The 22779-nt window shown below is 41.2% G+C and overlaps 1 protein-coding gene across 1 annotated transcript in view; it reads left to right on the forward strand.

Annotated features, from left to right (window-relative positions):
• The window catches only part of zbtb16a (zinc finger and BTB domain containing 16a), a 110566-nt gene that overhangs the window by 53011 nt on the left and 34776 nt on the right, over positions 1-22779 (forward strand). The window contains exon 4 of the mRNA XM_053648814.1: positions 15186-15272. Within this exon, the coding sequence (XP_053504789.1) occupies positions 15186-15272 (87 nt within the window). The remainder of the gene's footprint in view (positions 1-15185; positions 15273-22779) is intronic.

Raw genomic sequence — 22779 nt, forward strand, 5'->3', positions numbered from 1 at the left:
ACCATGTCACCTTGGTGGCGCCATGTCCAACAGTATATATACATATACACATATACATGCAGGCTGAAAAGCCTGTTTCTCAGCCTGGCTAAGGAAACAGGTCTTTACTTTGAGGTGCAGACAGAAACTAAATGTCCACTTTAGTACCCAAGGCAGGTGTCTGATCCTCTCTCTGTCTGTCTGTATGTCAGTCACCAGGTAGTTATCCATGCTCTTCACACTCTGTTCTCTTAGTAAGACAGCGTGTGAGGAGGCTCCAGATGCGGGCCCAGCAAAGTATTTCAGCTGATTGAATCGAGCACTTGAAAAACACCGTGGCAGATGGTAGCGATCAATGTATGAAAAATGCTTCTGTAGCAGATCCTCTTTGTTGCCAATCACATATGTTTATGTAATTAATTCATTAATGAATCCAGACCTTCACAATTTTACTTGAATAACTCTGGACAGGCCGTTTGACAGGTCACCTTTGACAGTTCTCTTCGGAAGTGAAGTTTTTCAAAAAAGAGAAAAGTTCTAAACTAGGGATTTGCAGAACAAATGTTCCTAAGTATATGTCCTCTTATTTTAGTAAGAGGAACACAACTTTAATGGAATATCAGTAAAATACATCAAGAAGCACTGCTGTACCTGAGGTTACTTTTTGATTGTAGAAAAATATACTTCTATAGTATCTTCTTTTCTTGTACAGGGCTTGCCACTAAATTGGCACTTCGCGGGAGGTTAGAAATTTACTGGCATTCCAAGAATTCTGATAATAATGATAACAGCTCCTTTTGTTTGGAGAACTAATTCTGCAAGATGTTCACCAAGGGAGCAGAAACAACCAATCTTATCCTCAACAGTTGTAATAACTGAGCATTCGAGACGGCGTATTTTTAGTGCATCTAAAAAATAAAAAAAAGTTTAAAAAAAACAGGTTTTGACAATCGTCTGCTAGTTGACGTGCAACACTAGCCTGATTTTTTTTGTGTGTGTTGTTTTTTTGTTTGCAGCAGCGAGGCTCTTGAGAGCTTCACTCTTGTGTAAAGCTCAAGCTTTTCAGTTGAAGCACTTTTATAGACAGAGCGGTGGCAGAGGAGCAGAGATGGAGCAAAGCTCTTTGATTTTCTTTTTTCCCCATTGCAAACTTTCTGTTTTTATCCTTCCTGTTTTGAGCAGTTTGATTTTCATCAGTGACAACAGGCAAGTGGCTTAGCCTCCCTCATTCTCACTTTTAGCTTCAGAAACCCTGCGAAAGTGAAGAGGTATGATATTAGCCATGCAGCGTGTATTGTGGTGTACCATTTCAGTCATCCCTGTACACCCTCCCTCCTCCTCCGGCTCTCAGCTCAGCTGGGGCATGCTGTCTCTGTGTTTTGTTTTATTGTAGACTTGGCAGGGCGCCAGTGTGGGCTGTCTGCCACCGCTGAGGGTACAGTATGTACAGTGAACCTTGTGCCAGTTTTTTTTTTTTTCCCCCAGCAATGTTTTGCTTTTTTTCCCCCTAATCATTGTCCAACAGCAGTGGTTATGGTGTCAGTTCAGTGAATTGCGTGAGCTGGTGTTTTGCACAAAGGGAGGACTGCGGTGGGCAATGGTTCTCACAGCAAGCAGGAAATCTTGGGTGGGGAGCAAGCCACTCCGAGGGTCTGATAATGGAATGGCGTGTGCTAATGTTTTCTCCTGAGTTTAAGCTCAACATGGTCCAGGAGCTTCAGGGCGGGTGCTAAGAGCACGCAGCAGTGAAAAAAATAGTGACTCAGCCATTTGGAGTGTTGCTGGGCTATTAGTGTTATATGAGCTCCCCTTGTGACTTCAAAGAGCTCAGTGGAAGACTTGGGTCACATCGGCCTGGCCAAGAGATATATTTAGGTCCCCCTCTTCTCTTTTTTTTTGTTCCCGGAGACAAGAGGCAGCACTTGACGGAAGGATTACAGCCATGGAACTCACGATGATTTGCTATCTGTGGTATTTTGGTTTTCCTTCTTGAGCTTGAAAGCCTTCATCCTGACCTGTCCATTGATGCAGTCTCACTTCTGCCCTTCCTAAAGAATCCTCCAGACAAACAACACGAAGTGACACAACTGGCACCAGCAAAGCAAAATGGCCCTGTTGGCTCATCCCTCGCGTTTGTGCAGACGAGATGGGATGGATTGAACCATCCGGACCCAGACGTAGACACACATGCAGACACTCTCATGGGGCCGTGTGAACACTCTCATTAGCAGGCCACAGTGTCTGGCCCAAGATGATTAAGTCGGTATGGTATTCTCTTGAGGGCCTGAGCCGTTGGACCTCACATGACTTCATTAGCTCTGAAGGCTGAGTTTGGGCCTCAGACAACAGGGCCCATCCACACCCGCATCCACCCTTCCTAGTTTAGCCCTGCAGCGGCGGCACCTTGGGGAGGCTGAATTTCTGCGACGAAATCACCTTCCCTTTTCACATTTTTGCCAAGTTTTCTACCAAGATAGAACTAGCTTAATCATTTAGTCATAGTTGTAGATTGCTAGCTAGGTATTAACTATCACATCCCCAACCTTAAAGGGCTAAGGCCAAGAACAAAAAGTTCTTCCAAGACACACAAAAGAAATCTGTAATTTTTTGGTAGACACTTTTTCATCCAGAGTCTAAGATTCTGAGCTAGGGCCGGAACTGCAATACTTTACAGAGAACCAATTATTAGTTTAAAACCTTAACTAGTGCACTACCATTGGGAACTGCCCAAGATTGGTTTGCATCAAACTGATCAATAGGATAGTGTGAGAGGCCATCTTTCCACCACCATCCTCCTCCCAAACAGTTATGTTATCTTGGACCATGGGACAATGAATGGCTTGTGGTATTACTGGAATTCAAATCAAACTCACAATCTCCTGATAATGGGCAAACACTTAAGAGCTCATAAGAGGTAGTGCTGAAGAGGTTCTATGGTGTGCTCCCTTTAGGGTACTGATTCTTGACCTCTTGTTTGTGAATTTGTGGGTTTCTCTGCTGTTTCGGATAACATGATAGTCGCTCAGTAAAGGAGTTTGTAACTTCAAATCGAAGGATTGCCAAAGAGCCATTGTGGGACTTTTTGAACAAGAGCCTCATTAATATCCTTGAATTGGATTGGTCTCACTTGAAAGTTCCTTTGGATTAAAGTGTCTTCATGATGGAATAAATGTAAATGATAGGCTGTGTATTAGCTTTGGGGTTTTTTTTTTCTTTTTTTTTTTTTTTTACTGTTGTGCCTGTGGTCTGTTCTTTAGTGCCATTATCAGTGTCATGTAAAACATTTGGGGATTCACTCCCTGGTTCATCTTTTACACTTCATGTTAGAAGAGCAGTATTATGTCCCTAAAATAACATTAGCTCGCTATGCACCTGACTGACACCTGCTGCTTGAGTGAGAGAAAGAAATGAAGGGGGAGTTCTACATGGTGAAAGCTTTAGGAATTTGGAAAATGTGAGGAATTTCTGGAGTGCAGGGAACAAGTGAAAGGGGAAAAAAGAGAATTTTCCTCAGTTTCTGTGTCCCTGACTCGCTATTCTTGCTGTCTCTTTCTTGCGCGCCCTCTTTCTCTCTTTCTCTCTGTTTCTCTCTCGCTGTCAGAACCAGTGAGCACCGTGCTCCCACAGTCTGGCCGCTTGCCAGATCTTCCCTCAGCGTGATGACATCATTGACTGCCGGCAGGTCTGGATGTTCTGCCAGCATTCCAGAGCGTTTATGATCGCTCGCAGATGTGTGGCCAGGAACATACTGTACCCAAACCAGAAATTAATGAAACTTGACTGCCTTCCAAACCACATATTCCAAAATAGAGAGCTGTGCAAGTAGGGTGGAGTGAAAAGACTGGAAGAAAGGCCTCTAAATAAAGCTGGGGGGAAAAAAATAGGAAAATGCCCCAGCGCTCTGTGCTCTCATGTAAATTCTTTGGAGCAGCTGATAAAGCCCCCGCTCGCTCGCTCTCTCGCTCTCACTCCCCTCCCTCCCCTTTCTCTTTTTCTCTGAGCATTAGTGGGGGATGACGGGCAGCATGGATAAATGGCCTGAGCTTCTGTTTGGCCGCATGCCCTAACTTCTCTCTGGTGGTTTAAACCCATAATACTTTCCCCTGACCTGTTGATGTACATTAAACCCCCATTTACAACAACGCCTGAATTATGCGAGACATAAATCTCCTCCATTATGAGGTCCAGGAAAGGCGAGATGATTAGACGTCCGGGTAATGGTGCTGTAATTGGGTAGCGAGTTTTGCCCTGATCGAAAAGCTTGAAAGAATTTATTCCCATTGACTTGGGAACGTGAAGCCGTGTTCCCTGCTCTAATGCCGGTCTCTAACCAGTGTACACAAGCTGCCTTTGATGTTTGCCATCATTGTGCATATCACTCGCCGTCTACGGCTACGGTGTATTACTCCCTGCTCTTATCTGCCTTTAATGAACCCTCCAGACTATCTGCCCTGAGCAGAATCTAAAGCAAGCCTCTTTCTAACCCTTCAACACTCTTCTACAAATGTGTGTTTCTGTTACTCTGAACTGTGCTACTATTCTTTTTAACCTAAGCCTTACAGACCCTAATAACAACCTTTTGTAGCTCTTCGTTAATAAAACACCTTCTCCAGCACTTCATTCAAGGAGCACTTTTTATTCTTGACACTTTCTCGGCATGTCCGAACAAATTCGGCAAAATCGCAAGGCTATCTGATTGGATATTTCCACTTTGGCATAAATTCATAAGCCAAACTTAACCACACCAACGTTGACACACCAGTAACATATCTAAGCGTAGATGTGATTTATTGTGGTTTCGTGGAGTAGGATCGTAAATATAATCCAGCCTACATCTCAACATTTAGAGTGCCATTATAATCACTTTAAATGTTATGTCTTTCAATTGGTAGAATTATTTGGCGTCTTTTTGTGATGATTAATGTAATTGCCAGGCTTTTCCCAAGCTCACCTTCATTTCCCAGAAGAAGAGGTGTCATATTCTTATTGTGATCGTTTTAATGTTCAGGGTTGTTTTTTTTTGTTGTTGTTGTTGCTTGTTTGTATTTTCTAGCTCTACAGTTCTTCACATTCTCATCGTGGTATTGTTAACATCTCTGATTAGAACCATGGAATACACTGTAGGACCAGCTGTAATACCCTGTAAAAGATCCCGATCTTTTTCCTTTGTTGTCGGGTATTGCAGCTTTAAATCCCTTTTGGTTGCTAAGTAGCAAGTGCCCCGGTGGGCTGATTTGGTATTCAGCTCAATGCCGGGTCTTATTTTTGTATGCGAGACAAAGTGTTTTGATGGAGGGTGATTGCAGCAGCGTCTGGAGGCTGTTTGGGAGTTTTATGGTCTGTACAGTACACCGTGTGCCTTCTAAAACAGAACACAGGCAATTGAATTTTGGATTTGCTTCATCATTTTTCTCCTCTGAGCAGCCTCTGTCAAAAAAAAAAAAAAAAAAAAGGAGGGAGCGTTGCTGGAAGGGCACGGATTAATTTGTTCTGCTGGAAAATGAGAGCGAGACAGCAGAACACACACACACATGCGTGCACTCGCCACTTGCAGGCTGAGAAATAAAGCAAAAGGCACACAGGCGTGACTCGATGGGAGAAGACATTTGTTCTGTCTGTGCCATTCCTTACTGAAGGATCGAAACGATGCCCTTGTTCTCAGAATGGTTATGTAAGAAAAGGTTCAAATGAATTGGATGCTCAAAAGGTGTTCAGTCAGCCACCTTTTGGCTGGAAAAAAAAAAAAAAAGTCCTTGACGTCAGGGGCATTGGAAGAGGTGCTTAAGCCAATCCGGTGTCTGACCTTTATTGTTTTATGAGGGTGACAAACAGTGGACGTAACCATGAAAGTGGTTTTATACTATATCTAGGTTCAGCCTTGATTGCGCAACAACATGTTTGATGGCTTTAGCTGACCAGATAGAAGCAAAACCAAGATTCTGTAACAGAGTCACAATGACTGTTGACGATTAATCCAAGTGTCCAGAAAGTAAAGCTCAGTGTTTTTCGTTCACCAGTTTTAGGGGTTTTAGGGAACATTAATTAAGGCAGCGTGGTGCAGATTCCTGGTGTTCCTTCCTTTGGCAAGCTCGCTGGAAAAAATGATGATTTGTTTGTTTATTGGGCTGCACTTGCGTCCAAAGATCGAGGCTTTGATGGCAGCTGTAAGCCAGTGGTTGAGCTGTAGTCGTGTGGTGTGTTGGTGCAGGCATGAGTGGGGGATTTGGAGAGGATGGGGCGGGTGTGAGGGCAGGCTAAATTTAAATTGTAATTGGCCGACTTCCACAAGCTTGCGGGCATTTTAATGAGTCATAATAACTTCATTTAAAACCAGCTGAGCAGAAAATAGATTGGAGAGATTGGCCTGTGGCCAGTATGGATTTGTTTTTTTGTTTGTTTTTTTAAAGGCCACACTCCTTTCATCAGCAAGACCAGTCCTCTCTGGCATGCGTGATGAGTCGCTGAGTCGACTGCCACGCTGTTTGTATTTATCATATCACTTTTCATGTCTCAACGCTTATACATCCATGTACAGTAAATGCTTTTGTCTTTCTTTTTTTTTCTTTTTCTTTTTTTCAACCAGACAACAAGGGGTGTGGTAGCAATCAGGAAGCAGTAATACCTGAAAGACTTGTTCATACAAGCTCTAAAGCCAGCCATTTGACTATTTCTGCTTAGGACAGTGACTTTTTAGAGCGTTTGTAACCACAAATTAAACGTCTTTGGTTGGAACCTTAAATCTAAGGCATGGAAGCAGACTGGAGAGTAACAACTATTTGTAGTTTATTGTTGATAAAACACCTGCTCTGGCAGTATAAGACTTTGGAAGCCTGTTTGATGAAATTTTTGCAGGTATGCCATCATAAATAATGAGATCCTTCAAACTTGTCCTACATTTAAAATCCAAAACGGCCGTTTCAGCCATTGATCACAAGCCAATAGCATGTCTAAGCACAAATCTGATAAGCTTGGACAGAAAAATGGATTGCAATGAGTGCATTAATATAAACCTCTGATTTGAATTAGAGCCAGAATTACTGTTCGAGGTGCTGTTAGAGAAAATGAATCAACACCTTCTGACCAATCAAAGGTAAAAGTTAAAACAGCATCTGAAAGCAGCCATACAGAAGGACTTGAAATAGGACAACTGAAACCACTTAAAGAAAGCACAAAATAAAATGTGATGAATTCTGATCATCATTTTACCTTCAGAAAGTCTCATATAACGGTCAGTGGAGCAAACATTGCCATACAAATGCACCGTCTTAAAAAGGTGGCATTTTAATCTAATGTATCATGTCTGGTCCTGGTTTTGACATTGGCGACAGAGGCATTATAATGGAAATTGTAGCTTTGGGTTTAATATCTTGGGCTAATTTTCGTGGCTCCTCAGTGGAAAAATAGCTAATGGTGTGCATGTAATGGCATAACAGCATCTCCAACATTACTTAGATTATTAGATTACGATTAACAGGGTCATCCATTGCTGGCACTTAAATAAGTAGAGGAATGCACTGGCAGCCGCTGTGCCAGTTCAATTCCCACACCACACACACGATATTGTTGAAGTCCTTCAGCACTTCCATCTACCACAGCCTCACCTGCCCTTTATCTGGGAGGAGACTCTGAAGATGGAGTGTGTGCTGTAGCATGATAAATGCCTCCATCCTGCTTATCCCTTTCAAACCCATCTGTTTCTGTCTGCCTCTCCCTCCACTGGGGCTGCCTTATTTCAGACCTGGATTTACACATGTACAGCATGCTCCCAGGTTTACTTCCTTGTCCTCAGAGCGGGTGCGAGAGTGACAATGGTTTTAATTAAGGATTTCAAGACTAATGGCATCCCCCCCTTCCTTTCCACTCCCCATGCCAGTGACATGATAAGCGGAACTGCTAGACATCCAGGAAATCTGTGTGCTCTGCATGTTGGTCAGTTTCTGGTCTGCATATCCATGCGTGTATGCACGGCGGGCAAAATTGGACGAAACATGATTTACTTCCCATGAAATGGCAATAAAAGTAAATGTTCTCCAAGGCACACTTTTATTGCGTTATGTAAGTTGGGACGATAGCTTTGGGAAACTTTTAGATCAATTTCTTAGCCCAGATTAAAAAGCTATGAATCCCATTTATGGCAGAGCTCCCTCGTGAAATGCTCTTTGAAACTTTTATATTTCGAATGAGGAGAGAACGAAGCGCGGAGCAAATATCTGCCGACAGTGCTTTCATGTGGGGGGGGGAAAAGGCAGGAGTGTGTGTGTATGTGTGTATGTATGTATGTATGTATGTGTGTGTGTGTGTGTGTGTGTGTGTGTGTGTATATATATATATATATATATATATATATATATATATATATATATATATATATAAATATATATATATATATATATATATATATATATAAATAAAAAGATATAAAGATAAAAGCAGTCCCAAAGCCATCTGGAAGTAGCCAGGACGCACAAGGGTTGCTTTTATGCTTCCCATTCCATTCGGAGGTGCAGCATGAATAGCAGCCGTGCATATTGTGTTATTACTGTTGCAAACACATACATGGACCTGAATACCAATATGGAGTTCTAGGTCTTAGTCCCTCTGAAAGCACCTCACTTCAAGGTGGATTTGACTTTAAAACACACCGATGTGGGCGATTAATGTTTAATGGACAGCAACTGAGCAGGTAGTGCTTTTCTATACACTCAGTACAGTTCCAGGTAAACACCAGAATCATCCAGAAGGTACTGATTAATTTTCTATAACAGCATGTCTGTGACAGTATTTCCAACTGCAAGGTAAATCACAGGTTTATATTTACGCACTTGTTCGGATACGTTATCGTTTCTGTAGTAACGACTAATTGACAGGGTATAGCAGAAACCACATAATATAAGATTATGTGAAAAAAAAAAACGAGCTGTTATTTAACAAAGAAAAACTGAATTGTTGAAATGGTTAAGGAGTCATTTATTTAACAGTGTTATTCATTTGAAGCCAATCTTATGAAAGTGTTTAAAGGCTGGCCAGGGATGATCCATGTGCATGGGACGTTTGTGCATGTTTATCTATTGGAGCATAAGAGCACGATGTTGCTTGTGTACACAGTCTCAGAGGGGCGACTCGGGGAGGAAGGGCTGGAATGTGTGTCAGGACATTGTAAAAATGGTTTTGTGAGGAAGTCGTGCGGGGTGGCGGGGGTTGCACGGGGGGGGTTTGGGTCACACTGTCCACTGTGTTTTTTTTTGTTTTTTTTTCTTTTTTCCTTTCTTTCTTTCTCGTCCCCTTCTTTTTCCCTTCCAAGGAAGGATGTCTTCTTTTTTTTTTCCATTTTAACCTGCAGGTGATTAACTTTTCTTGGACATACCTAATGGAGACATGGTGAAAAAAACAAACAAACTTGGAAACAAACGATAAACAACTATGTAAATCACTGCACCTGAGAGCAGTTAAACAGCTCTGCGTGTTTTCGGCTGTTCCTGTTTTCTTTTTCTTTTTTCTTTTTTTATTTCCCATTAACCAAGTTCTGTGATTCGCTGTGGTTGTTTGAGTTGACTCGCTAATTTGCCTTGGATGCGTGCAGATTTTTCAGCGTTGTATCCGTTATATCATTTTCATTGTTATATCGTTTTCCTTCGAAGGATGGCTTTTTGTAGGTTAGAGAAACGGTTTGTGTCAAATGTGGAAGCCAGAAACTGTTATAAATAATGGCTCCCACTGTGTTTCCTATGTCCTAGTTACTGTCCCATAGGGCATTGTATTGGCTACTGGCCCCACCCCCAGACTTCTGACCTGGGCCTTAATAAAACCAAAGACTGCCTTTGACAATGTGTGACTTGAAAGCAGGAAATAATGGGCCCTAAACGCTAAATCTTTACAGGTTATTGACCTGTGGAGAAAGCACATGTACAGAAGGCTATGCTGCCTGACTTCCTGATTGTCTGGATCATGTGCTGCTCGCTAAGTGGCTAATGCTCGAGTAAGTTCGTGAGTTCCTGGTATATATTCCTCACATATTGAACAATCTCAGGCCTAACATAAGTCTCCATATGCTTTTATTTTATTTTATTGCAGGAGTATATAATCGCTGTTGTGTATAATCATGGGCATTTTTGCTTCCTGGTCTTTGTCCATTGCTGGTTGATATCATCCCATTCAGCCATATTTCGTCATGCTACTGAGAGCGGGCAAATGAGGAAAGAGCTCGACAAGGCCTCCTGCTGCTCTGTCTTTAGCCGTAAAGACATTTACAGCACCGTAAAGGCACCTCAATTGCTGTATCCAGCGGGTTGCTGAAGTTTCAGTGGTCGTTTTGGGAAGGGTTCACCGTGTGGTCATCCTCTCAGGTTCTGCCGGGATAAATAAAAGAGAGCTTGTGGGAAGGGCTCTACTTACAGCCAACCTCACAGCTATCGATCAGGCACCAGAGCTCAGTTCTTGCTCCATTTTTTGCAGTATCAGTTCCCTAAACCTAAGGTGGCTTCATGGTGTGTCCTGCTTCAACTGATCCTGCCCAGAAATGGGTCTTTACTAAGAATTTGTCCAAAATGCTTAAAAAAAAGTTGGTTTGGAATTATCTGATTTGGTACCTGTATAGTCCACTACTTTTTGCTAGAATCACCATTCTACATATAGCCATAGTACCATTGGGATTGATCATGCTCATTGGTATAAAATGGATTAAAATGGAGGTCAACTGTGCAGAGCTGGTTGTACAGTAGAGCTATCCAGGAGGCCTGCCCTCATTTTCAGCCACTTCACACCAGTCTGGTCCTGCTGATTCCTCCCAGACTGGATCTTGTTTCCTCCACTTCTGAAAGGTCTTTGTCTTGGCACCGAGGCACAGCGAGCATAGTCCCGTGTCATAATTGAAAGAACCAAGAACCTATGTTCGAGGGGGTGAAAAAAGGAAGCAGAAAACACATGGGCCCTTTGACCTTTTGTAGCTTGGGGGCAGTAGGCTGCAGGCCAGCACACTGGTGGGATTGTACATACACTGTTTACTTTGTCCCCATGTACGGAGATCAGACTACAAGACATCAGAAGGGTCCGACACCACAGAAGTCCAGGAGTCTGCCTTGCCTTGTCTCAGGCTGTGCCTGAACTGAAATACCCTCCATACCTCAGGACCTAAGAGCTAAAATAACTGGCTTGTACTGTACAGAGGAAAGCTTTCAGGCCCTGCACCCACCCTTCCATCCTTTCTGTCTTTATTTGTCTCTCTCTTTAATCTAAGCAGGCAAAATGGATTATGAGATTTAGCATCCATAAAACAAGGGTGAACCACTGTGCCAATATTCATTTTAAGAATGTAAACTCTAAACTCATTTTGGATGTGTAAGTGTATTTGCTCTGTCAATATTTGTCTGCCTTTGGTCTGCGCTTAAACATTCTCTTTCTGGACTGTTGTCAACAGTAGCTCAAATATTTTCAATGGTTTAATCTCTTCAAATCTGAATGGACTAATTATTATTATTATTATTATTATTATTATTATTATTATTATTATTATTATTATTATTATTATTATAACCATCCTGTGTACCTGTTTGGTAAAGACTCTGACAGTTATAGTTGTGTATGCATGTATTTGGTGTATTTGCACATCTCTGTGTGTGTGTGTGTGTGTGTGTGTGTGTGTGTGTGTGTGTGTGTGTGTGTGTGTGTATAAAGGAAATCTGGAAGATCCCCAGCATTTTTGTCTTGGTTAATAAAAAAAGGTGGGGGGGCTCTGGTAAAGACTCTGCCAGTTATAGTTATGTATGTCTGTATGTGTGTGTGTGTGTGTGTGTTTATAAAGGAAATCTGGCAGATTCCCACCATTTTTGTCTTGGTTAATAAAAAAAAAGGGGGGGGGGCCTCTGGTAAAGACTCTGCCAGTTATAGTTGTGTATGCATGTATTTGGTGTATTTGTGTGTGTGTGTGTGTGTGTGTGTGTGTGTGTGTGTGTGTGTGTGTTTATAAAGGAAATCTGGCAGATTCCCAGCATTTTTGTCTTGGTTAATAAAAAATGGGCCTCTGTCTGCAGTACACATCTACTTGAGCAAGGGAACATGCAGTTCCTGGCTGTCCTTTCCAATTGGCAGCCTCCGTATTGCTGTGTGACTGATAAGAGGGTAGTGTAAATAAAACTGTACAGCACAGAGCGTTACTGCTGAAGGAAAGAGTCAGAGCATGCCGTCTGCACACATTGTTCTGACGAAGCTCTGTTTTTTTGGGGTTTTTTTATGGATTTTTTTTGCTACCAAGGGTACTGTCTTATATAAGCGATTTTGTGTAGGCTCACTGAGCTGCAAGGGTGTGTTTTTGTTTGTGCCTTATTTGTTTGCTCCTGTTCTCATCAAAGAGACAGAGTGTGCGATTAGGGCACCTGATGAGGAGTTAGTTCTACAAGTGCTTGATGGTCTCTTCATTACAGCCTTGTTTTTTTTGGTGGCACATTCTGTTTCTTTGCTCATCACAGTATGCTCTGACTCTAGATGTGTGCTGTATCTCTGTGCACTCACCACTCTGGATGTCGTCTGCATTTTACACGCTCGTGCATGAGGCCACTCTTCGGCAGCACGAGCGATTAGCACGAGTGTCCTCTTTAGAGGCAGTAAATCCCTCTCTTCCAGTTGTGCAATATTTCAGAGGGGAAGTGAAAAGGGAACAGGCTAGTGTGGCACGTGGCACCTCTCCTTTGCTTCTTGGGAACCTCAGTTGTGTAAGGGCCCATTATGTCAGGTTCGGCCCTGCTGTGGCAACTCCTATGAGGTGCGGAGGAGGAAGTGGAAGTTGTTAGAAAACAGCTCTTTTATAGCCATGGCTTTTTCTGTGCCGGAGAGCCAGTTATTTCTAGCCTTGGCCCTGTGCTCGCTTTCTGCACCACAGCCCTGAAAAAACAGAGAGGGTGGGGTGATGAAGAGGTTTAGGAGCTAAAAGACACTGTGCCAAACCTAGCTGAGGTGTTTTTCTTGTGCTTTTTTTTTCATCACCCCTACTTAACAGGAAAACACGTATTGATCAAAGGGAAAAGTTATAATTTATCACTTTAATTTTTTTTTGCAGTGGCCTAAAAGCACACCCCTGCTGGTATAGGTTGCATGCTGTATGAACCTGTTCCAGATAATGATCCACTGTTGCTTACGTCACTGATGGGATTTAAGGCTTGTAACTCTCGCAGCTATTTAATGTGATGATTTAGTGTCTACATGAAGTTGCCACAGTACCTGAACAGCACAGATGTGGGGTTGCTTTGCCCTTAGCACCGATCCTTGTGCACCAACTAAAGGCTTTTTAAAAAAAAAAAAAAAAAAAATACTTTCTTCCGTACACGCTTCTAAAGTCTTCAGACTGGACTCCATCCCTGTAACAGAAATCTGTATGTCCTGCCCACCTCTGTGGCAGTTGGCTAATAGTGGAGTAAAAGGAGGCTGTTTGATGAAAGGTTTTCATAGCAAATCTCCTAACTAAGGAATAAAACACTTTGGGGTGTGCAGTTACAGGGGAAAAAAATCCACAGTGGGGTGGTGTGATGCAGCCCAGTGTAAAGTGGAGTTATTCTTACCACCCCAAAGTTGATTATTTTGCCAAAAGTATTTTATTCCTCTTGTATACCTGCAGTTTGCCAATTGCTGCCAAATGTATGCTGATTATTTATTAAAGAATGAAACACCAAGCATTTAAACCATGTGTAGTTACGTTTAGCTTTGTAGAACTTTCTTGTTTCCTCATACAATACGGTAAGAGTTTTTCCTCACCAGACTCTCTCTTAACCCCTCCTGAAGTTAATAAGACCAAAATTGCAGCCAAGAAACTCAGTCCTCGGTCTTTCACATGTCAAAAAACGTGAAGTTCCATTTTTTTCCTCCTGACTGTTACAAAGTGATGACACTGGAGACTCATTCCAAAAAAACAGAAAGTCACCATATCAAAAATTCCATGTTTTTTAATCCATTTATGTAATGTCCACCATACAAGTCCCTGTATATGCCGCTACTTTACAAGCAATACCGCATTAGAACCAGCACGTTGATCTAAAGCTGTGCTTTTGTCTTGAAAGTGGCACTACTGCCAGAGCTGCTGTTATTGAAAATTAATCAACACCTTCTGACCAATCAGAATCAAGAATTCAACAGCGCTTCAACCAAGTGGTGGTATAAATAAAATCTCGGGACACGAGGCAGGGGACAACCTGGGCTGGGTTCCAACCAGCCTATAAGTGTGGTATTTATTTTGGATTGGCTTGAGCTGCTGTTATCTTTCACAACAATACAGTTGAGTTTCTTCAGTGTCTGTTTTTGTAGCTTGGCTGTTTGTGTAAGGTGATTCTATATCGTCTTCACAAAAAACTCCATCCTCATCTCAGTCAACGCATTCTATTATACTGTCTGACAGAGAGCAATAGCTTTCACCTATTACTACTTGCTGTTTGAGTCTCCTCCCCTTTTGTATGATGGACAGCCTGCAAATATCTAGGAAACCCCTACATAAACATTCCAGGCTAACAGAATTTCCTTTTGTCTTGTTTTTGAATTCATAAACTAGGCTTTAACCCAGCACTTCTTCTTTCTTCACTCTTCCAGTTGATTTAAGCATGTGTTTTCTTATGAATTGCAAATGTAATAACATGCTGGTTGCAAGTTGTTTTTTTTTGTTTTGTTTTTTTTGTTTTTTTTACATGCCTTTGAATGTGTTATTGCACTATTTATTCCCCTAATAAAAACTGAAAGGTGTTTCTTCCTGTCTCACGAGAGGGTACAGTATGTTTTGTAACTTCATAATGGTTGCGAAACAGGCTTTGGCTTCATCTCAATCACACTGTGTTATATTAACTACAGCTTCCTGTTTTGGTTGCTGTGGTGCTGGAAATGTAGCAAGCCTTGTTGTTGTTGTTGTTGTTGTTGTTGTTGTTATTATTATTATTATTATTATTATTATTATTATTATTATTATACTTCATTCTCTTTACCCTGCGTCACGCCTGCAATGGAGAGAATGACTGTAGTAAATAGGAGAGCTCTGACCCATAATGACCCCCTCTGATCAAACACAAGAGACAGCAGCCTAAGCACGGAGTTCCTGTGTTTGGATTCCGATTGCAACACTTTTGCACATCCACATTTTATGGCCATGACTAACACTGAGGACTTGTGCCACGGGTTGCCATGTTCTGCATTTTTGTACTGATTTTCTAAATGCTGTAAAATTTGCTTTTTGTTTACAGCTGGAGAAAAGGCCATCGTGTGTGACCAGTGTGGAGCTCAGTTCCAGAAAGAAGAAGATCTGGAAGCACACAGACAGATTCACACAGGTCGGAAATTGTCCCTTACACACTTCACAGTTAAATGGTTGTGAAACACACATGGGGCCAGTGCTTATGTGAAAAGCCCTTGGTGGTTGTCCCCTCAGCCTTGTACTGACTAAAACACTAATAGAAAATGAATTGGTAAAAGTAATTGGTTTCAGTTAGTTTCTGGGTGTTGCTAGCTAGCTGTTTAAAAGTTGTGCTACATAAGGACTACATGAATTATCTTCATTTGGTAAAACAGTGAAATGTGGTTTTTTTGGGGTTGTTTTTTTACCCTTTATAACAAATTCATTGTATTGCGACTTTTAAAACTTATCAGCTTAAGCCAGCTATCTAGCTAGTTTCTAGGATAAGAGGTGCTACATTGCATGAAGTTCCTAGCAAGAGTTTTGACAGAAAATACATGGTCAGTCTTGCAGTCTCTACAAAAGACTTTCATTTCAATCAGTGAAATGAGTATTTACCATTTTGCAACAGATTAATTATGTCTTGTTTTTGCAAACCTTACTGTGGTTCAGCTAACTAGCATTTCCAGCATAAGAGGTGTTCAGTACTAGCTAGCGATTAACCGTAGATAAACGGACAGTCCTTCTATACAGTAGACTACATGAAGTTAGGGCTGGGCGATATGACACAAAAATATCACGAAACTTGAGGACATTTCTACGATACACGATGCGTATCACAATATATAATTTAGCTAACAAGCTGTCTGCAGAACAGTAGTAAAATAAACAAAAAACTGTTGAATTGAGTTTGACAATTCTTTTCTTTAATGCCTACAATGACAGCGATTGGTTTTTCTTTAAGTAAAATGCATCACCATACCAACAATATCTCAGAAAAGTGTATTATCACAATATCGGTATTATATCAATATATTGCACAGCCCTACATGAAACACTGCTTCAATCGGTCAAACACTGAAATGGTAGTGGGGTTGATGTTTTTTTAGCAAAATAATTGTCATGATTTTCTAACCTGTAGTTTAACCTTTAGTTCAGCTAGCTAGCTAGCTCCTGTGTTGAGAGTAGTTGGAGTATATTAAGTTGTTAGCCAGTTAGTTAGCGGTAGATAAATTGAGTAGTTTCTAGAGTAAGAGGTGATATTTTACCTCATGTTTTCTGGTTGTTTATGTAGTCTACATAAATTGTTGTTTAGGTTGTTTTTTTTTGTTGTTGTTGCTGTTGTTTTGCACTTGGTATTCTGGTTTTAAAAGTGTAGGTCAAACTACAAGGTGAGTCTGGATACTAGTTGAGTCTGTAAGCATACTCAATGCTAAATTTCAGTGTAGTGCTAGTTACAAGTTAAGGACATGAGCAAGCATTAAGCAGTGTAATACAGGCTGGACCAAGTAGTTATAAACAGATAAAACTCTCAAGTCATGGTATTGTGTGTAGCGACCAGCCTGCACTCTTCCCTGGCATGTTGGCTATTAGACAAGCACTTCCTGGAAACGTTTTGGAGTGGGGGGGTGTTTATCCTGAGTTTGCTCGCTCCCTCCAGTTGTTTATGTGTTTGAAGAGGAGAATTATGGGGACAGGATAGGGCTGGGCGATAAAACGGTATCGGTATTTATTGACGGTACACCTTTATCGGTAACGATAGAAAAAATGTTCGGTATAACGCTCGATAAAATGTAAATGGACATGAAATTTACAAACGTGTGCTGTCCCTGGATCATAAACAGCCTATCATATGCCTTGATAAAGGAGTGTGCTACGAGTGATAAGCAAACAGCCAATAAGATGTTGCGTGGGGTTCGGTTGCGTCATCTCCATGTGACATCAGCACACATGAACACATACAAAAATGAGTTCAGAGCCTGCCGAGGAGATTGTGAATAAAAAAAAGGATGTGTCGATTCACAAGTGTGGCAGTTTTTTGTTTGTCTTTTTTAATTTGTTTGGGGGGTTTTTTGGTTTCTTTTTTCGTCTGACCAACCTCAGAACACCATTGTGTGTAAGCTTTGCAAAAAAAAAAAAAAAAGGAAAAAAAAGGTCCCAGCCAAGTATGGAAACACAAGCTGTGAGAGACTTGTAGTGCGCATGCGCAGTGCTCCGTACATGTACAGGGTGTGTGACTCTGAACAGCTGGCGAGGAAGAAAGGTGACATTTTGCCGCTTTTTGTGTTTTCTGTTAAAATGTGGGCTCTGGGGAGGATGGAGAGCATCCTGAGAACAGGAGCTCGACTCGTCAGACGCGGACCTCAGCACAGTGTATTCCGGAAGTAAGTGTTAACGTGGAAGGTTTCTACGAGGCTAGGCTAACTATGCTAACAGACTGAGCCCCAACCAGAGCTCCAGGAGTCCCATTCTGCACTATAATGTGATTTTGATCTCCCTCAAAGTTTGCCTTTTACATTGCACACATTTTGTAACATTTCATTTATGAAGTTCAAGAGTTTCTTTAAAACTTATATATTTAGTCTTCAAGACATGAGAAGATATTTGTTTAAATTCTATGTTCTTGACTGCTAAAACTAAAATTATTTGTTGTTTACCTTAATAAAGTGGGTAAATTCAAAATACAGTGGTTAAATTCAAACCTTTTTTTCTACTGGCCTTTGTTTAAAAAAAAAAAAAAGGACTAAAATTTATCAATAATTGTCAATACCGAATGATATGAAACATTATATCGTGATAAATGTTTTAGCTGTACCGCCCAGCCCTAGGACAGATCAAAAATAGCCTTGAACAAGTTTGGCTGGGCTGGCTTGTTTATTACCCTTCTCACAATAACATTGTTACCTGAAGGAAAACTCCCGGAAGATGCCAGCATGCGCTGTGTAACTAACCTTCTCCCCACCCCAAATGCTTGAATGGGTTGGCATCAGTATGGAATATGTGCTGACGTGATGCCATGCCAGGAATGATGACCTCCGCCAGGCCACTGAGTGTGAGAGGGGTGAGGAAAAGGATGGAAGGCGGAGGGGTTTAGATGTATTGATGCATGTGGTTCTCTGTATATTGGGATCCTGCTATGCTTGGAGTCCTCACCCTGCCGACAGGCTCGGCTATCTGCTGTGGAGAATGTTCTAGCAACCAGACGTGCATATACACACGTAGTCTAACACTCCACGGTATTTATGCTTATATAAAGCCTATTAATCCATTATAATCTGACTGATGACTCAATCAGAATAAAAAATGTTCATGTATACACCCAAGTCAGAATGGATTAAGCCAAAGGGAATTTATGTCCGACGGAATAAATCAGTTAAATGGAATAATGTAAACCAGTCATGTAAACCTTTTCTCTCTGATTACTTTCACTGTCAGGATCTGCATGTGCTTTTCTGCATATGTTTGTATGAGTCATGATGCTCATGATGCTTGTGCAATGAAATGATCGTTTAAGAAATCAAAGTCCATGGTACAGATTTTAATCCATTTCAACTGATTTATTGGTCGTACAGTACGAGCAACGGAATAGGCGTCAAACGAATAATTTGGGGCGTAAATTGACCTCAATAAAGTCGGCTCAGCATTCGAAATTTATTCAGAACATAGACATTCTGCAAAGTTATTCCCAAACAGAACGATATTAGCATTAGAAGATGACATTATGGATCCTGATAATACAGAGTGTACACTTTATGTTCTTTTCAACCAGAGCATCCTTGCTCCTGAACGTCAAGCAAATATGAAAATCCCATGTCGCAAACTCTTCTTCTCACTGTCCATTTAGTAATTACACTTGGATGAGGTTTTGAGGTTTCTGAGATGGGAGTAATTTAAAACTTGTTAAAAACACAAGCAGTGCAATTAAAAAGCTGAATGTGCTGACACTAACCCACACATGCTCCACACATGCACATATCTTTGTTTCAGATAACATAATATGCATATAAACCTCTCTAGGTTTTTAATTTGAATACACACCAAATGTCAGGAAACTTTAAAAAATATATATATATATATAATATGTATGTATGTATTTGTAAGATATATATATATATATATATATATATATATATATATATATATATATATATATATATATATATATATATATATATATATATATATATATATATATAAATAAGAGCAGGATTTGGCTGTTAATGATACTGTGAGGATCAAATGGGCAAAAGTAGCTTTGAACCAGGTTTGTATAAACATGATAAATACTGAGGATTAGAAAAAAAAATTGTAAATGTTTATCAGCATATAGCATATCACATGTGCGTCTCCTATTTTTATTTTTAAAATCATGAATCATGAATTCGATGCAATATGGAGCGATTCACACTGAAGTTATTTAAACATCGTATATGAAGCACAAAAAACCCATGGCTTGTTGACACGCAACTTCTTTAAAAATCACTCTCGCTATTCTTCATCCAATCCTCCCACACTACCTCGCCAGATCCCAGGAAGGACTAGGCTTGTCTTTACATACTGGGCCTCCAGAGGGCCTTGACCAGTATAGTCATTGTAAAGAGGGGTTAAACTGGGCTAACGATCAGAGAGGCATAACAGTGGAAAGCCTGGCTAAATATAGAACTGAAGTCTGGAGTAAAAATACGGGCAGTGAGTTTTGTCGTCCTGCCAGAGAGCTGAGCAGCGTTGAGGCCAGCCTCCTCTGTGGCTACCAGGCTTGTATTTTAAACGTTTTCTAACGCATGGCGAGTTTGATACAATGGCCCCCCACGCAACCCCAGTCCCTCAATATGCTCACCCATATGTTTGTGCACCCTTGAAGTTGCGTTATTAGCCTAGTGATTGTATAAAGCCTGCAACATGAAGAGGCATTTTTATTCATCTTTGTTTCTTCTTGCCAATATCTTCCTTTCTTTGCCATGCATAATCATCACCGTCACCCCAATCCCTTGTTTACATGCACAAACACACACACTACCCCTGTAGACACAAACACACGCGCACACATGCTCACTAGTGGATATGTAACTCGCTGTTGCACCCACTTTATAAATAGTTAATGACTGCCAGCTTGGAGATACTGTTTATGATGGCAAAAGTTTTCATGCCGTTGTAAACATCCAGGTCTCGGTTTTCAATTTGGCAGCTACTCCAGCTAAAGGCCATAGATGTGCAGGGAGCAACAGTTATTTCCTGTAACATTATCAGAGCCACTGCTGCTGAAATGGACTGGCTTCCATTGACTGGGTTATTGGAAAAGCCTTCACCATCCAAGTCGTTCGTGGAAAAGTTAACATGTTTGGCACCAGTTTAATGGCTGCCCAACAAAGTCAATAGCTAATAGCTTATTTTCAGAAATAATTACTTTCCCACTGACTTTGAAATCAGCACCATCTGCTCACGGATCATGCTCTGTGAATATTCTGTTACATCGCAGAAGTGCTAAGTAAGAAATGGCTGAATGAAAGCCATACTTGTACTTTGATGATTAGCGTGTTTCAGCAAACACCTCGCAGCAGTGTATTCTGCCAGTTTTCTGATGCCATGGACATCATCAGATGTTCAATGGACACCATTGTAGTTCCCAGCATGTGATGTTGACATCAGAGAAATCAGCGTTTGTCATACTAGAGCCTAAAGAAAGGAGCCGACCCTCAAAGGGCAACACTGATTGTCTTACTATTTATCTATGTTTTATCATATACCACAAATGTAGTCAATAAGCTAAGACACGTTTGCTTCTTTTGGTTTTCCATTTCAGTTACTCTCTCGGGGGGGAAAAAAAGAAAAAGTTATTAACCTGTATCTTTCCTTGTCACCCTCAAGGTTACATCTATTCTCTGTATCTATTACATGGTAATGTAAACGTAGCCTGCCGTTATAAATGAATTAATGTACATCACTGGATGTCTATTTTATATGTAATTATTATTTATGAGCTGACTTGTTTTTGAGTTATTGTGGTTTGGATTAAAGCCATTTGATTCAAGTGACCAGTTAAACAGATTAATAACTATAAACAACCCCTATAATAAATACAAGAGCTTTGATAATGGTGTGTCAGATTTCCACCACTGGAACTAAATTAAAAAAAAAAACTTTATCTTGGTACGGGGGGGAAAAAAAAGGTTTGAAAATACTGGATTATTGTTTTCATGAGGAAAGAACCCTGTAATGTTGCTAACACATAATGGAAGTCTCACTTCATCTTGGCAGACTCATTTGGGGTAAAGTGAAGATTGTGCAAATTAGATTTTGTTCTGAACTACTCCTTTAACTTACTGTTACTGTTCAGTCCTCCAGTAACCAGTGAGAACTGGCTTTGCAAGGGTCTAATTTCATTTCAGTAACCAAACACTGTTAAGATGACACAAATGATCAGCTGAACATATTGTAATCTGGCCAGTGGTGGAAAAGGTTTTTTTGGGTTTTTTTTTTTTTGTGACTAGCGTTCTTTGGCTAGGTGTCACTCGCTCTGACGTCTGTGTACTCTAGGCCTTTAAGACAGTGTCTAGTTAAGGCACTAAAATAGTTAGTAGTCTTTGGTGCCAGGACTTTGGGAGAAAAACATCATGTGTTCTTGTTGACACACAGCTCCAGTGCTGCACAAGTTTGACCTACTTTAAAGGGCAGAGCTCAATTTAAAGTTACTTCACTCATCTCTCTGGATTGGAATGCAATCTGTATGATAAAAAGATGCTTTTGTGTCTTTTGCTAAAGGGGTTTTAACGTCGTATTCTCAGTAAGGTGTATTGATCTCAGTCTCACTTGGGTTGGAGTCACTGTTTTAGCATCGTGCTATGATGTGAAGCAGAGAGCTCTGTTTAGCACACGCAAGCGATGAGAGGCTGCATATGATATGGGAGGAAAGTTCTAGGCTGCCTGTGGCAGCCAAGCAGCGTGGGTGGCTATGAATAGTTTTTGGAACCTCTGCGAACAATGCTGGTATGACCATGAGCAGATGGAACGGACCAGGAAACCCCTCTGTGTTTGCTAACGGGGGCCTTTTTGGTGAATCCTTCAGAACCTTGATTAATCAGTCAGCTCCATGTTTAAACTTGGGCCACAAGAGCCGATTGCCGGGCCCCTTGAACAGACACAGTTTCGAGAGAGAATCCTCTGTGTTGTTTCCAGAAAAGCTGCATAAACGGGGAGAGCACCTGACTGCATGTAAATCCAGTAATAATAGCAGCGTCTCTCCCCACCCCACCCTCTCGATTTCCCCCTCATCCTTTTTAAGCCTTGTGTTACAGGGAAAATATGCAAACCATTTTGGATAGGGAACAGTGGATTTGCTCGGTGGGAACACGGCGTGACTCCAGCGAACCAAGCCACAGAGTAAACACTTTCTTTCTCAAGCCAGGAATAGTTTTGAAGAGCAAGAGAAAAGCAAGAGGACAACACGCCTGTGTTGTGGTGCAAACAGAAAAAGCAAGGCCTCCTCCCCTTTTTTTTGTTTTTTTTGTTTCTTTCACACACACACACACACACACACACACACACACCTACCCCCAAACCCCATCTGAAAATATTCTCTAATCATGCCCCCCAGCACCCCAAATGACCCCCATCCGCTCCGTCTCCCCGCGCCTGTCGCTCACAAATTAGGTTTGTGCCACTGGTAA

The sequence above is a fragment of the Ictalurus furcatus genome, chromosome 18 (genome assembly GCF_023375685.1).
Source record: "Ictalurus furcatus strain D&B chromosome 18, Billie_1.0, whole genome shotgun sequence".
Classification (NCBI taxonomy): Eukaryota; Metazoa; Chordata; class Actinopteri; order Siluriformes; family Ictaluridae; genus Ictalurus; species Ictalurus furcatus.